This window comes from Colius striatus, chromosome Z, assembly GCF_028858725.1.
Source record: "Colius striatus isolate bColStr4 chromosome Z, bColStr4.1.hap1, whole genome shotgun sequence".
In the NCBI taxonomy this organism is placed as follows: domain Eukaryota; kingdom Metazoa; phylum Chordata; class Aves; order Coliiformes; family Coliidae; genus Colius; species Colius striatus.
The window spans coordinates 7,947,155-7,962,914 of NC_084790.1; the positions used below are offsets into that span (position 1 = coordinate 7,947,155).

A 15,760-nucleotide genomic window follows, 5' to 3' on the forward strand; every position below is an offset into this window, starting at 1 on the left:
GTAATAAATTATCATACAACATTCAGAAGCATGCTGTGATAGAACTAGAATGTTAATGTTAATCATATCTTCTTTTCTTTTTTTAAGGCTTCACAAGACTTGCAGCTCAGGCAGTATCTATTGTAATCAGCAAGTTACCTACAGTGATTGCATGTTTGCCTCCCCCAATTAAGTACTTCTTTTTTCTGGCTGAGAGAAAAATGTCAAGAAACTTTGCTGAATTGAAGAAAGCTGGTCTGCTTGTCTGGAATTTGATTGTAATTATATGTCGGATATTTGAGGATGGAAATACTGCGGAACTTTTAACAGGTGCAACACTTGACAGATGGAGCAAAGAAAAACTCAGTTTAGTTCGTGTGTGCTTAGAAAGTATTATGGGAAAAGAAAAAAGTGGTCCTAAGCAAGTGACCCAGAAGGTTATACAAAACATTGAACAGCAAAGACCAAACTGGATTGAAAACCAATTGCGGAAGGCAAGAAAATTGAGCACAGACTGGTAAGAATGTAGTATTTTTCAAACAACGTTGTTTGTTCTTCTTTTACTGAATTTTCGGTACGATGATGGCTATTGTTCAATTAAAAATAGATGAACAGTGATCTTCTATAAAATGGGTTAGTTATCAATACTGATGGCTTTTTGTAGCATGTTTTTGCAACTTAATTGTGCTGCTAAAATTGTGAGGGTGATGAAGCACTGGAATGGGCTGCCCAGATGTGTTGTTGATTCTCTTTCTCTGGGGACATTCAAAACCCACCTGGACAAGTTCCTGTGTGACTTACTCTAGATGGTCCTGCTCTGACAAGGGGGGTGGACTAGATGATTTTTGAGATCCCTTCCAGCCCTTGAGATTCTGTGATTCTGTGAACAGCATCTTCATAGTACTTAGAGTTTTTATAGCTTTGTGCTGAAAATTGTCAACAATTAATTAAGTGTAGCTTTCAGAATGAGAGCAGGTACACTGACTAGAAGGCACCACAATAGATTATAAATTAATTTTGCTGTGGTGATTAATTTAAGAGAGACTATGAAAAGCTTTCAGTGTTCTTCTGTGATTAAAAAGTATGCATACTTCATTTTAAAACATAACAGACCCTGAGGGCAAGTAGGATATATCAAGACAGAAGGAGAGAGTACCCTGCTGTGCCTTTCTGAGAAAATATCAACCTTACCTGCAGATTTGACATTAAAGTCCGAGTGGTTTAAATCCTTGTAATGGTTTTTCAAGGAGTTATGTATGTATCATGTTCCTAGTCCAGCCTGTTCAAATGCTGAATTTGTGTACCATTCTGTAAAAGTACTGTTCATTAGCTTTGCAATGTTAGATTTACTGGAGTTATGCAAATTACTGACTTAAAATTGTTGGCTAATGAAAGTGCGATTGCTTTTTTTAATGAATATTCTTGAAGGCTCCAGTTGTTGCTAACCTGACTGTTGTTCATAAAACAGAAGATATGGTGATTGTAGGTCAGAATCACTGGCATCAGTGAACAGACTTTCATGCAGTCAGTGCTTTAAGGGATAATATTCTGTGTTCATACAAGTAGTCAGTTAAAAGGAGTCTTACTAGGCATTAATAGTGTCACATGAATGCTCATTGACATTGACCTTTGTAGTCTTTACATCTCCATTTAATACTAATATGCAAGCTCTAATCCAGTGATTAAGATTGAAGCCAGATGCCAGAGTCTGAAGGAGTCATAGAATAAAAAAATAATAAAGATAGTAAGTAAATTGATACTTAACAGAATGGTTCCATAACACACTTTCTTAGGCATTTCTTAATGTAAATGTAGGGTAAGATAGTATTCTAGATAACCTCTAAAAAGTGAAACTTCAGTATTCTCTCATTATCTCAAGCTGAGAATTTTTAATTCATATGCTGCTCTATTTTCTTTTCTCACATACTGCAAAAGAGCTGTATTACCCATCAGGTATCAGTGTGAGGGAAATGAATGAGAATTGTTTTCTGTATCAGTACAGTGTCAACCAAAGTGAGAATTAGTGCTCTTAAGCTTAAGAAAGTGAAGAATGTGTTACCTATTCTCCAAGTAAGTAGTTATATGATGCAGTTACGAAGCTAAATTCCCTCTTTTCAATGAGATTTCTGCAGAATACACGTTATTTTTCCAATTTATATTCAAATATCATGAACCAAGTTCTGAGAAAAAAAGTTAATAGATTTACAATGCAGAGATATTATTATTATTATTATAAATGTAAATTATAAAGCTAATATTTTAGACCTGAAATTCAAATATCAAACTGAGTTGTGGTCACACAACCACTAAACTAAAGGCAGATCTTTCAAGAAGTGACTTATGAAGTTCACATTATTTATTTGAAATAAGAATTATCATATATGAAAATCTAAGTTGGTGTAATCTATGTTCTGTATGATTACTTCATACGTAAAGGATTTTGTGGGTAACCATATGCACATCCATTAACATGCATATTCATGTTTGTAAATACTTATAGACTTTTAATAGATAAGGTGTGTGGAAGAAAACAGAAGCTGTAAATTTCAAAACTTGATTTGGAATTCTCCTGTGTAATTGTGGGAACATCTTTGCACTAGATGTTTATATGTTGTGTTATTGTTATCAGGCCTGCTAGATACATAAAAGATCTAAATATTATATAGATTCTTTCATTGTGGTATACAAATTAGCTTAGTTTTAGAGAAAATTTTAAGAAAAAAACTCTTCAGTGAAAGGTTCAGAAAATGGCAGTTGTAAGGGTTGCCCATCTCATGTGCTGCCTGAAAACATTACTATTCATTAAAGTAACCTTCACTTTATGGTAGTACTAGAGCTGTAAACAGTCACATTAGATTCTGAAGAGCGCGCATCCCAAGAAGAAAAGAAATGTCTTTCTTTGCAAAGTAATTTGTTGAGTTGAAGATTATTGTTTTTCATCATGGTGACCCTGACTTGGCTGGCTGGGTGCATGTAGAGATTAAGATGAATGCAGTTATTCCTTGGCTGAGGTCTGCCTCTTTCAGGGCACATTCTTCCTAATGACATGATTGATAGGCAGTCCCAAATCCAGAGAGGAACTCATTAATCATAGCACTGACTGAATCCAATCATCTGGTTCACCTGCACAGTGACGGACAGGAAAGGATACAATTTGGGCACTGACACTGATACACTCCTTTGTCAGAGGTTCTCGACTTTTTCAATGTCAGTCGCTAAGAAGTTTGACAAGAAATTCAGGTTGCATCTATATGTGGCATTGAAAGATCAGCCTTAAATGTGCTTTAATTTTACAGATCAATTTCTTTGAAGCTTTTCTGTAAAATACACCATAATAACAGAGTATTGCTTCCTTCCGTTCAGCAAAGAACAAAATTATAGTTTATATTTTGAAACTATTTGCTCTGTAGGATTTTCTGAAGCTGCATGTGGAAACAATATCAGCTTTAATGTCCAGCAGCTGTGTAGCATTTCAGTGAGCCTGCAGGTCAAACAGTGATTTTCAGTAGAACTAACTTTGTAATCATGGCACACTTTCAATGGTAAACTACAACTTGCAGCTGACTGCAACCAAGTATTTTTTTGTTTTACTTCTAAAAAATTGAAATACTGTTTTTTTAAATTCAGTACACTTTTTGAGTACTTTTTAAATTAATCCAGTACTAACTATAGAGGGTTTTTGCCATGTTCTTGACATATCTGTGTCAAGGTGCCAACAAGTATCTGTACTGCAGCTCTAATATGTGAGGGAAAAAAATAGATTTAGTAGGATTTCTATTGTTTAGGCCTGTAACCTTCAGATTTCTTTGTAGCAGCTTCACACTAAGAAGAAAATCAAGGAACACTACAGGGCATGAAGTGCAACAAGTGGCAAATCGATACCTTTGAAATGGTTACTGCCATACCAGTGGGAACAAAAAGACTTGAATTTAAACGTTCCAACCTATACTTAGAGTAATGGCTACCTTTCTGACATATTAATTAGGCTTTAATATGTGCAGAGACAGGCAAAGAGAAATGTACAAAAGATGGAATGCAAATGGCATTTGTAGTAACAAAGATAACTTCTCCAGTGGAAAAGAAAATAAAAAAATATTTGCTGCTCTAATGTCCTTAAAGGATGTTTAAAGTTTTTCATCTTTCAGATTATAATACTGGAAGCTTGTAAAATAAGCAGATGTTATTTAGCATCTGTTATGTATTTATATAGAGGTTTATGAGATGTATACATAACAACCTTTCCACAAGCCAAATCTTTTTAAGTATGAGGGGGTTTTTGGCATTTAGTTTTAGCCGGCTTTGCATTAATATTTATACTTTTAGACATTTTACCGAAGTAATATTTGTATTTTTTCTATATTCTAGTGTCACAGTAGAAGGCACAACGTTAGAGGAAGGAGGCATTGCACTTGGATTCACTGAGCAGAAAATAAACACGATGGTCCTGGATATCTGCCACAAACCAGGTGGCAGCGAGTACCTGAGGCAAATTTATCACATCATCCGGCTCAATGAGGTAGGGAAACGGCCTTTTTACCGAGCAATTAGGTGTGTACTGGCCTGAGGCAGCGACTGCTGGCAGCTAAGGGTTAGTCAAGGAGGTGATAATGCTTCTTAAAGTCAATATGAAATCCTATATTGTATTGTAATAGAATCTATTCAGTTTAGGCTTTTCTGCTTTTGTACAGAAAAGATTACTTTATGGGAAACAATGTAGATTTTATTTATGTACTTAAACAGTAGTATGGCTCATAAAATTCCTTCAGATTCATATTGTAGACGATGGATACATTTTAGGAGTTTGAACACAGCAAAAAATAAAAAATATAAAAGAAAAAGCAGCAAAGATATTGGTGAATTGACTGTTACAGCAAGTAAAATTGAATGTGTCTCATCAGTTTTACTGATTTAAAAACAAACAAACAAACCCTATGGCTGTACTATGGAAGTAGATGCATCCACATGAAAACCTTACTTAACGTAGATAACGCTGTTCAGTTGAAGTGCTTTGGAAATTACAGTAAACAAATTCAGATTTGTTTGCTGCACATAGAATTTGGGAAACGTAAAAGAATTATCTCATTATTCCTAAGGCTGTACTGAATTGCCCCATGTTACCAAAAGCATTCTGATTTTACATGCTGGAATAAACACAGGTTTTCTTAAATTGTATGATCACACAGATCTACAGAGCTTAATTAAGAAAGTTCTGTTTATTAGCTTTAATTACTAAATTACTATTCCTTGAATACATAAGCAGGTGCTGTTAAGATCATTGCAAGTGTACAGAAGTGATTATAATAAAATGCAAAATAATGCAAATGCAGGCACAGGCCAAGATTTTTCTTTAAAAAAAAAATATAGCAAAAGCCCTGATTAGGCAGCTATGTCTGCATGAAGGCATTAGAGAGCAGCTCAGCTCTGGCACTGTGGTTCTGAAAATCAGATCAACTGTTTAGTTCCTAAGTATAGGTTTAAAAGCAACCTTTATACATCTGCATTCGGGAGCTTTAGAAGCAATGTAAGCATGTATGTAGAGATGGCAACCTAACATTAATACAATACAGAATCTTTTCATGTTTCATCTGAAACAATTAAATAGTTCGGGAAGTGAAGTGAAAATTATTACTGTAATACAGTTCAAACAAAACCTTTTCACCTGGAGCACATTCAGGAATGCTCTTAAGTATAACAGAGTGAGGAAAATATGATGAGCAAGACCTCCAAAAATAGCATATAATTCAGTAGTTAGGGCATTAAGGACAGGATATGCGGGCTTGAATCTTTATTCTGCCTGGTTTAGAACAGAGAATGGAATCCTTGTCTCCTACATCTGACCTAAGTTCCCAAAGTGCTATACCATTAGCTACCAGCATGGAACTCTGTTGTTTTCCTCTATTGGAGTTGTTTTGCTGTGAAAAAATTGCTGTAAAAATCCATCGTGTAACTTTTAGGGTCAAAAATAGAGACATATTCTATTCATATGAAGGGGTAGATTGCCCATGTCGGGTTCAGGATCTGAATAGTCCTGTGAGTATTCAGTTATTTATGCAAAGTGGAGCAGCTCTAATAGGAGGTGAGAGGCTGAGAGAATTATGTGAAGAGGGACTTTAGCCTGACTTTCCAGATCCCAGGTATCTCTTCTTGAATTTCTGCAGCTTTGTTAAATATAGAACATTTCTCAGTAGAAAAAACTGTCTTGTTTTTTGGGATTTGCTTTTTTTTTTAAATAGAAATCTGAACTAGCTTGACTTAGTCTTAACTGTGTTCTTTCAAGTTGCCTTTGAAACTATTACAATACATTTCAATTCTTATCATGGTATTATGATAATGCACTTCTCTATTATTTTTCATAACTTTTAATGCATCTGACTACCAAGAAATAGACTCGATTTGTCTGTTCAAAAGTCCATCATTTTATTTGGAGACCCCTTGGACTATCAAGGGATTTTGTTCTTAAAATTAGTTTGGAGGTCATTATGCTACACCACTTAATAATTGTGTGAGAATAGAGAGCAAAATGATGAAACAGAAAATTGTTGTTCTCAATAATTTTCCTTAGAAGAGCAGACAAAAGGGATGTAGCTTCTTGGAAGCTGTACTTGTAAAGAGAGCTGTGATGCTATAAAGATCTATAATAGATACTGTAGAACTCAAAACAGCCTCTGGTCCTTCATGTGTTTATCAAAAAGAATAATTATTTTTTAAAGCATTTTTGACTAATGGCTATCAAAGAGAAACCAACTTTCCTGAGCTGTCAGGCTCGATAATATTCTGTCTACTTGGTTTCATGACTGGTAAATAATAGTCAGGATATAGTTCACATGTTTACAAACATGATTTCATTTCTGTCTATTTTCACATTTTTAAAATATGTTCCTTTCAAGGTCTACAATATGTACTGTACTAAAGGAGTTCTTAAAGTAATGCATTTACCATTATTGAATATCTCTTTGTCAAAACATAAATCCACAGTATTCCAAAGACAGAAAAATTACTGTTCTGGGAAGTGATCTGTATAGTACTCGAAATGTTCAACTCTAGCAAGAATGGACAGCAATTTCCATTATCTCTACTAAAACCACAACAGAATATGCTTCTGCTGGCTCTATGAAACCCAGAGGGCCAGGGTATTTTACAGCTGTCTACAGATTTTGTGAAAATGTGTGCATGGAAAGCAGTACATTTATGAAAAAAAACCCCATAGAAATAGCTTTTAAATAATTCCCTTCACCACATTTTTAAATCTTTGTTACAGCGTGAAGTCATGAATGAAAGGGGGGAAAAAAAGCCAGAAATTTTTGTAGGCTGAGAAAATATAGGTGAGAGACTGAGGGTATGTTTTTACAGCTGAGTCACACTGTTATCTTAAACTAAAAAGGCGATGATTTTTTTTTTAAGCCATTTAAATGATTTTGTGATTGTCCTGGTCCTGACAACTGACTGCCATCAGCAGAGAGAGACAATCCTGCCTTTTCTCTTGCTCTTGTGCTTTCCCACTCCTGTGTACTAGTACTAGAAATCATATGTCTTGTTCATCTGGCTGAAACCTTTCTTTTTTCTGGCTGATTTCACAACATATGCTAGTGCCAACACAAGGGAGAAACAGCTACATGTGGATTGGGAGGGAATTTGTGCCTTTCAGGCCAGAACACAGTTGGATCAATTTAAACCAATGATGAAATTATTCTTTCAGAAAGACCCTCTGAGGAGCACAGGGTGCCTTAGCAGGTAGTTTACATGTTCCCTCACCTTCATCTGAAAAAATTTATCATCTCAGTAGTACTGCAAATTAAGAGGAGCATTTGTATCCACCCATCTTAATGAAGATTCACCTTGAGTACTTGCTCAATGTTATGGCAATCCTATCATTATGGACTTCATTTTAATAACAATAAACTGTTTAATCACAGTAGTCCTTCCAGCAAATAGGTCTGTGTTTCATTATCTAGCTCTTTGTAAACTGGTTCCACTTAATCAAAACACTTTATTGGCATGCAATGATGATTTATTTACATAGTAGTGTAAGAAGTGAAAACAGAAAGGATTGTGGCCAAAATAATCATGCATCTGTTACAGTATAGTTTCTAAAATTGCCATGTAAACCATAAATGGCTTCTAGTCTTTGAATACTTAATTAAAAATAGCTTTGAAGAGTGGGGAGAATGTTTCTTTCCTGTGTTTAAATAGCTGGTTTGTATATGTTCATCCAGCCATTAATTTATAGTCATGTATGAACTATTAAAAAACAGTTACTACATGACAAAAAGTAACACTTAATATTTATGTATAGTTTGTCATGTAACATAACATAAATCCTGTCGTAGACATCTTGCATTAGAACAGCTCATAGAAAAAAAATATTTCTTACTTCCATACATGCATAACATGTATATATTAAATGAACACTAATGCACATAATTTGATGATTATTTTAAAACAATTACTTAGATTATTCTGATTTACTTCAGATGGATATATATTTGTGGAGGCTGTTTACTGTTTGTTGTAAAATGGTGTTACTCTTAAAGGTTTCTATTTTGTAACAAATTACTTATTCCCTTCTGTAATATAAAGAACTTATGTCAAGCATACTGTAAAGTTATGCTTGAAATTTTGGCAAGTGTCACTTAGAAAGCATATTCTGTTTTGTGATTGTTTCTTTCTTCTAAAAAGGAATATTTGAAAGAGCAACTGTCTTGTGAGAATTCTTCTGAAGATGATGTTACCTCCAGTCAAACTTTGACACTGAAGGGCAGAGAGGAGCAGCCTTCCTTCAACCCTTTCCAGGTGTACAGACAGTCTTGTGAAAAAGTGTTCAACCAGGTTTGTGAAAATCTGAAACTTTGGTTATGGTATAATTTCTACTTGTCAATCTTATGATGATTGTAATAATGACAGAGGCTGAAGTTAGGAAAATTGAATTAATTACATGTATTCACATTTGATGAAGTGCAAAAGAGTATTAGTACTCTAATGAGGACACCCTCTACAACAGCATGCTGTTCAAAAAGTTGTCATTGCCCTTTTCTTGTATCAGAATTATTGCATGTAAGAGCAATTTGTGTTTATTTAAAATGTCTCTGCTAGTTCAGTATAGTGAAGGAAAGCCTATTAGTAGCAATGACATTTATTACATCTGTGTAATGGTACATGAGGCTAGTCTTAGTCCTTTGAAAAATCATGACAAAAATCCGAGCACACACTTAGAATCTTCCTGATGAGTCCTTCGCAGAAATATTGAACAGGATGCTTTGGAAATACAGATATAACAGAGTAGTGAGAACAAGCAGGAAGAAATCCATGCCCGCATCCATTTCTCCATTTTTCATTAAACCATGTTAGTAATACGTAAAGGATTATTAGTTATACAAATTAGTTTCCTGATAACGTGGTTGTTTAACAAAATAAATCTAATTGCCTAAATCTCTGCCAGAGCACTATGTACCAATTCAATACATAAGGTTGGATGTAGTTTCTGATAGCATTTGAATGCTTAAAAAATCTCACACAGTCGTTTCTCAGCATCTTCCTAATTGGTTATATACAGTTTTGATTCTGCTCTTCAATTTCAAGTATTTAAAAGAAATTGTATTGTAGGGGCACAAAATTCACTTTACAGACTTGTAGAAATATATCCTTTTTGACAGTACAACTCTGCTTTTAAAAACTGTAGTCTCACAGTTTTGAGCATTTTACACTATTTCACCAGTTGTACTGTTGTAAGTATATTTGGTTTGGTTTTGGTTTTTGTTTATGATTGGGTTTTTTTTCCTTCCTTGTTTAACAATGCTTAATTATTGTTATGTTGCAATAAGTGTTAATATTGTGAAAAAGGAGATTAATACAAATTTTGCAAGGCTTCTCATTCCAGAGCAACATCCTTTAAAAGTACCTGGGGCTTTTTTATTTCCACTATTTCCCTTTATGTATGTCTTAAATTGGTAGAATTTAAGAGGCTAAAGAATCACTCCAATTTGAAGTACAGAATACAGTTTTGCCATGCCTCAATTCTTGATTCATTAATAGTGTGGTAGAATAAGACCTTCAAGTGGTGACAACTCAGGGCAGAATTCTTCTGCTACATGATGGGTTTGTAATGCTCTATTAATCAACAGATGACAAGAGATTGTTCCTATTAAATTGCTCTGGATTTTGTAAACTTTTGGCATAAAGTCGCTTGTCTGAATACAGCAAGAAAAGTATCTTAAAAGTATCTTAAAATTAAAAGCCAAAAAATATAGATTATGGTCCTCAAAGCACCGTGTGTCAATGCAATTGTTGATAGTAACTGACTTATTTCTGAGCTTAATAATATAATTAAATAACTTTTACCAAAAAATTGCACGTTCATTTGGTGGTATAGGAATGTCTGTTTATAAAATAGTGGACAATATACCTCAGCGCCTGGTCTCCTGTCAACACCGGTGCTTGTAGAAGAGTGCTGTCAATGAATGATTATTCTTCTCAAAGGATATATTTCTTAAATTGATTTCTTGCTGGTTGGCAACTGCTATGAAGATTAGCAGTTTACAATACAAGTTTAATTTTTTATTTTTCTTTGCATCTGTTGTAACTAACAATAAACCTTTTACCCTAAGTCTACTACTGGTTTCACAACATATTTTTTCCATAAATTAATTATGTATTGCTTTTTAAAGCTTTTCTCTCAGAAAGACCAATTGGAATAGGTATGGCAATATTGCCTGTGAGTCCAAGAGGCGTTTTCAGCTCCAAATAGTCTTTTTTGTTGCTCTACACTGTATTTATAACAATATATGAGCACTTCTACACTGTGTGTTGAAGGCATGCTCTTAGCTTCTTCAGTAGAGGATTTCTTAAACTGTCTCCGAAGCTTTCTGAAAGATGATTTGTACTAAATATTCATATATTATTTGTTGGTATGTGTAAAAATTGCAGTACACTAAGGTAGTTGATCTTCTCTTCTGAAGTTTTGCTAATTTCTCCATATCATGGCAAATTTAACAAAATCCTTGATCATAATTTCTACAAATTTTACTGCTCCTGAAACAAAGGCCACTGAACTCTACCATTTTTATTAATGATATGTAAATTGTTTACCTTCCAACCTTCTAGTTCAATAGCTAGTTCTAACGAGTGTGTCATTTCTGTTAACAATTCAGCCACTTCTTTCTTACATTCCTGTAAAAATCTCGAATAATCACCATCTGGTCTTAGTAACTTGTTGCTCTTGATTTTATCAATTTGTCCTGACACCTCAATCTCTGCCAGTGCTGCTATTGTTTAATAAGATTAAGTCTAGGCTGTGCAACTCAACAGTATCCATGAAGGAAAATGCTACAAATAAATGATTTTCCTTTCCTGAGGTGACTTTTTTCAAACTGATTCTTTAGATTTTCACAGAACCGATCAATCTAGTCGACTGAATTTTAATCTGCTATGCTTATGTATTTTTCTAATTGTTTTATGTCTTGCTATTGACTGTTTAGCTTCTCCTTTATATCTCTCTTGATCTTACAAGCACTTTCTACATATTTATTTACCTGTTTGTACTTCAGCATAGATGAAACATATTTATTTACCTGTTTGTACTTCAGCATAGATGAACAGTTTCCTGTTTTCTCCCGAGTCCTTCTATTCTCACTGTTTTCTCAGTTGACTCTTTTTCCCTTTTTTCTCATTTATCATATGTTCACTTCATTCACCTCTTCATTCACATTCTACTTTTGCACTATTTATTATTTATTTAGCTGCTCTGTCTCCCTTTCTTACTCAATATTACACTTTATTTTTCTATGTTACTTTGAAGCACATGCAAACATCAGGGTCAGGAAGCAAATGAAGTTAAAACAACGAAAAGATTAAAATAAGGATGGAAGGAATGGGAGGGATTGATTCTGGTCTCCCAGAAGAACCAAGTGCTGTCTGTAAGGAGAAAAAGATGCAGTGCAAGATATACTTTTCTTATTTTACTTCCATTGTTCTGACTTGCTTTTCAAGAAAAACCCCCAAAACAACCACTCAATGGTATTTTAGTGTGACAGCCATAATTTTGGAATACTTTCCTTTGAAGGATGTTAAATGGTAGTCACTCTTGAGCATTGCTGATAATGAAAGTCAGTGCTATGCAACAGGAGTTACTGTTTGTAAACGTAGGAATGTTGTATGTGGTCCTTTGCCCACCATTATTGTAGATTTGGTTTTTATTTATTAAATAAGCAATGTGGACTTATATTTGTTCATATTGTTTAGCCTTGCTGCTGATTATGATAACGAGCTAGTGACTGGAGTGCCTTACAAAACAATAGACAACTAAACCTTCTCCCTAATTACAGTACAGTTTACATCTTGAATTCCAGCTATACCAAGTTTTTCATGGCAAACTTTTTGCTGACAGCAGAAGATGTAAATTGCTGTTACATAAAAAGTTGCCAATTATTTTGCTTTTCAAACAAAGACTCAAGCACTCACATAAAGTGATTGGGCAGAGTGCCATTAACATTTGGAAGAATAACGGTTGAAAAAATGATTTATCTTTTTATAAGTAATGGCTACATCCCCAAATGGATTTATAAATTAATTGCTGTCTTATTGGAATAAAAACCTTCTTCTGTGGACATGATTAATATCATCTGTCTAAGTCCTTATTCTAGACCCCCCTCCTTCTTATTTAGTATATCACAGCTGGAGCTTTAATTTACTGATCATATTAACAGTGATTAATAACTAACAATAGCTTCTTGCCATGTATCAACAGTCAACCATTACTGAATGGAGCTGGGATTGGTCAAACTTGCTGCCAAGTTATTTGAGACTGAATCAAATGACCTTCAGGGTGCTGCTGGCACACAGGTAATGGGATTTTGGCAAATAATGTTACTTCTCTGTTGTCTTTTTCACTTCATAATAGTCAATACACAAATATTTTACTAATGTAAGTTGTTTTACATTTAGTTTAAGTTGTGCAATTATTGTCCAGTGTATTTGATGAATATAAAGATCGTATTCAATTCCTATATTGAGGAAACTAACATGTTCCTTCTTTCTAAGACCTGAATGTGTGTTGATGTTACCTTCACATAATGCTTTAAAAAGAACTGTGTAACTTTAGTAAACCTGTACTGCACAGAACTTATGGGATATTTACTCAAGTTGCAGTGAATCTTAAATTCATTTAGGGGCATGATAAGTGTAGCTAGAAATAAAAAGTGTTTTCTTAATGTGTAAATATTTGTCACTAATATCCTTGTGGAAACTGAAAAACTTACATGGTGCAAAGTATGATGTTTGATGTTCTGTTCTTAATTCTGAATCCTCCTCATAATAGCTAATATGGTTATATCATTCATCTTTTAAACTGAACTGTTTCTCAATAGAAACTAGAACGACAATTTTGGAAATGTGTGAATATATCTGTAAAAAAAAAAGTTTTTATGTGTTTTTATGCCACTTTCTCAATTTAGTGCTAGTGATTAGTCTAAAACATTTAATTCTTCCTTCATTTCATGTATGAAATAGTTGTACAATCTATTTCTAGTCTCCTCTCTTATTTTTGTTATATTTAATTATTTACCCATCAAAACTGTTGTTTTTGAAAATTTTAATGCGATTACACAAAATACTATGCTAGCGAAAATGTGCCTAAAAATTTGGTTCTCCTCTTGATGTCCCCTGTTATGCACTAGCAGATTGGATATGTAACTTCATGGACCTTTCGGTCTGTACCAGTAGTGTAATTTTTATGTTAAATAGCAGAGACAATTCAGTACTAATTTTTTTTCTGTGATAGTTCTCCTGCTGATTGCTAACACTTGTCCTTCATTAAAAATGGTTTGCCCTTTTAAAGGAGATTCTAATAGAAAGTCTTAGTCTCAAGCTGGTTCTTGAACTTCCCTTCATGTTGATGTCATCAATATGAGCCAAAGGGAGCAAGGAAGACTGCTGTGATTTGCAGACGGAACATTTTCTGTGACCATTTCATCTTCTCTGATTATCTTGAAACACATTTCATTTTCTTTTGATCTCTTTATAAAGTTTAGAAAGAAGTCATGTGTATGCCTTTTCTGTCCTCAGTGTTTCACACGTCATATCCTCTATTGTTACTCTTTTTTTTTTTTTAATAAGTGGCCTAATTGTTGTCATCCTTCCTAATTTGAAGATGTCTCCATTTATTGCCCTTCTACATGATATGGAAATTCTCCTCTAGAAGTGATGTTATGCAAATGATTAATGAATAACTCATGGATTTGTTATTTAAACCACTCATCTACTTTACAGACCAATAGATAGTTTAAACTCATTGCAATCTAAGTAGAATTGCTGATCCAATATCTGACATAGAGACCAGGATCTCCAACGCATCATTATGTGATTTAGCTTAAGTATGTCTGTCTGTGTTTTATGGCTGGCTGGGCCATTTCTAGTTGGCCTCATGACTACTCAAATTAGCTTTCAGTGACTCAAGTGATCCCTATCTTTAGGTGATTCTTCATGCTCCTACCTAACACTGCATAAATCCTGGCCTTACTTGCACTGTCTAGGCCCATCCAGGAAAAAAGGACTGCAATCAACTGTATTGAAAGCCTTTGGAACACTCTAAGGACAGGGAGTGCTTAGTTGCCACTTATGGTCCCAGGCAAAACAGACAAGGCTGCTCAACTTGGGGAAGAAAACAGAAATTCATTTAATCCACTACCAACCAAAACCATAACAAACAGAAAACAACACAGTGGTACAATCATGAAGAGCATAACCAGCCCTTTTTAAGACCACCTTCTCCCACCCCTCCCCTCTTCCCAGGCTTAGAGCCCTGGTCACCTGTGTTTATCTCTTCCCCCACTGAACAGCTCGGGGGCAGGGAATGGGGGTTTCAGTCAGTCTATTTCTGATAGCTTTGTCTCTCCTCAAGGCAGACAGGCTCCGCACCAGTCCTCCCTGCTCCTCCGTGGAGTACCTCACACACCAAGTAGCTCTGCACGGGCTGCTCTGACGTATGTTTATCCCAAGTGCTGCAGCTGCTTTATGCCTTTCATGTGGGTCTGCTCTGGGGCCTGCAGGCTCTTCAGCACAGCCTGCACCATGGCCTCCTCCTCACACAGTCTCTTGCCATCCGAGCGCACTCACCCAGAGCTGCTGGTGGCTCTCTGTTCTCACCATGGGGTGCAGAGGGATCTCTGGTCCAATGCTCCTTCTTTCTTCATAGAATCATAGAATGGATTCTTCTTCCATCTCTGACTATGGGGTCCGTATGGTGGCCTCCATGTGGTACCACTCCTACACTTCCTTTTCTGCTGCAGATTTCCCTCCTTAAATAATGATCGCAGAGGCACCAGATACTGGGCTGGAAGTGGGTCCACCTCAGAACGGGGGGATGTTTTCAGAACTGTTTACTGGGACCAGCTCTGCAGCTCCCTCTCCCCATTACCAAGCAAAAAGTACCTTCACACAAGCTTATGACAGTACTCGAGAGTTAAGGTTCAAGCTGCATGAGTATGTGATTATCTTAACCTCATGTTTACCAAGGAATCACAGAGTCCCAGAATGGTGGAGATTGATCATCCAGTCCAACCGCCTCCTAAAGCAGATTCACCTCAATCAGGGGGCACAGGAACATGGCCAAGTGGGTTTGGAAACCTCCAGAGAAGGAGATTCCCCACCCTCTTTGGGTAGCCTGTGCCAGGACTCCATCACCCTCACAGCAAAGAAGTTTCTCCTCCTGTTCCAGTGGAACTTCCTGTGTTCGAACTTGTGCCTGTTACCCTTTCTGTGGTCACCAGGGACCACAGAAAAAAGACTAGCT

At 35.5% G+C, this 15,760-nt stretch overlaps 1 protein-coding gene across 1 annotated transcript in view; it reads left to right on the top strand.

Annotated features, from left to right (window-relative positions):
* Positions 1-15,760, top strand: part of KIAA0825 (KIAA0825 ortholog) — a 251,533-nt gene that overhangs the window by 121,164 nt on the left and 114,609 nt on the right. The window contains exons 17-20 of the mRNA XM_062018445.1: positions 88-496; positions 4,345-4,495; positions 8,656-8,805; positions 12,719-12,813. Coding sequence (XP_061874429.1) covers positions 88-496; positions 4,345-4,495; positions 8,656-8,805; positions 12,719-12,813 — 805 coding nt within the window. The remainder of the gene's footprint in view (positions 1-87; positions 497-4,344; positions 4,496-8,655; positions 8,806-12,718; positions 12,814-15,760) is intronic.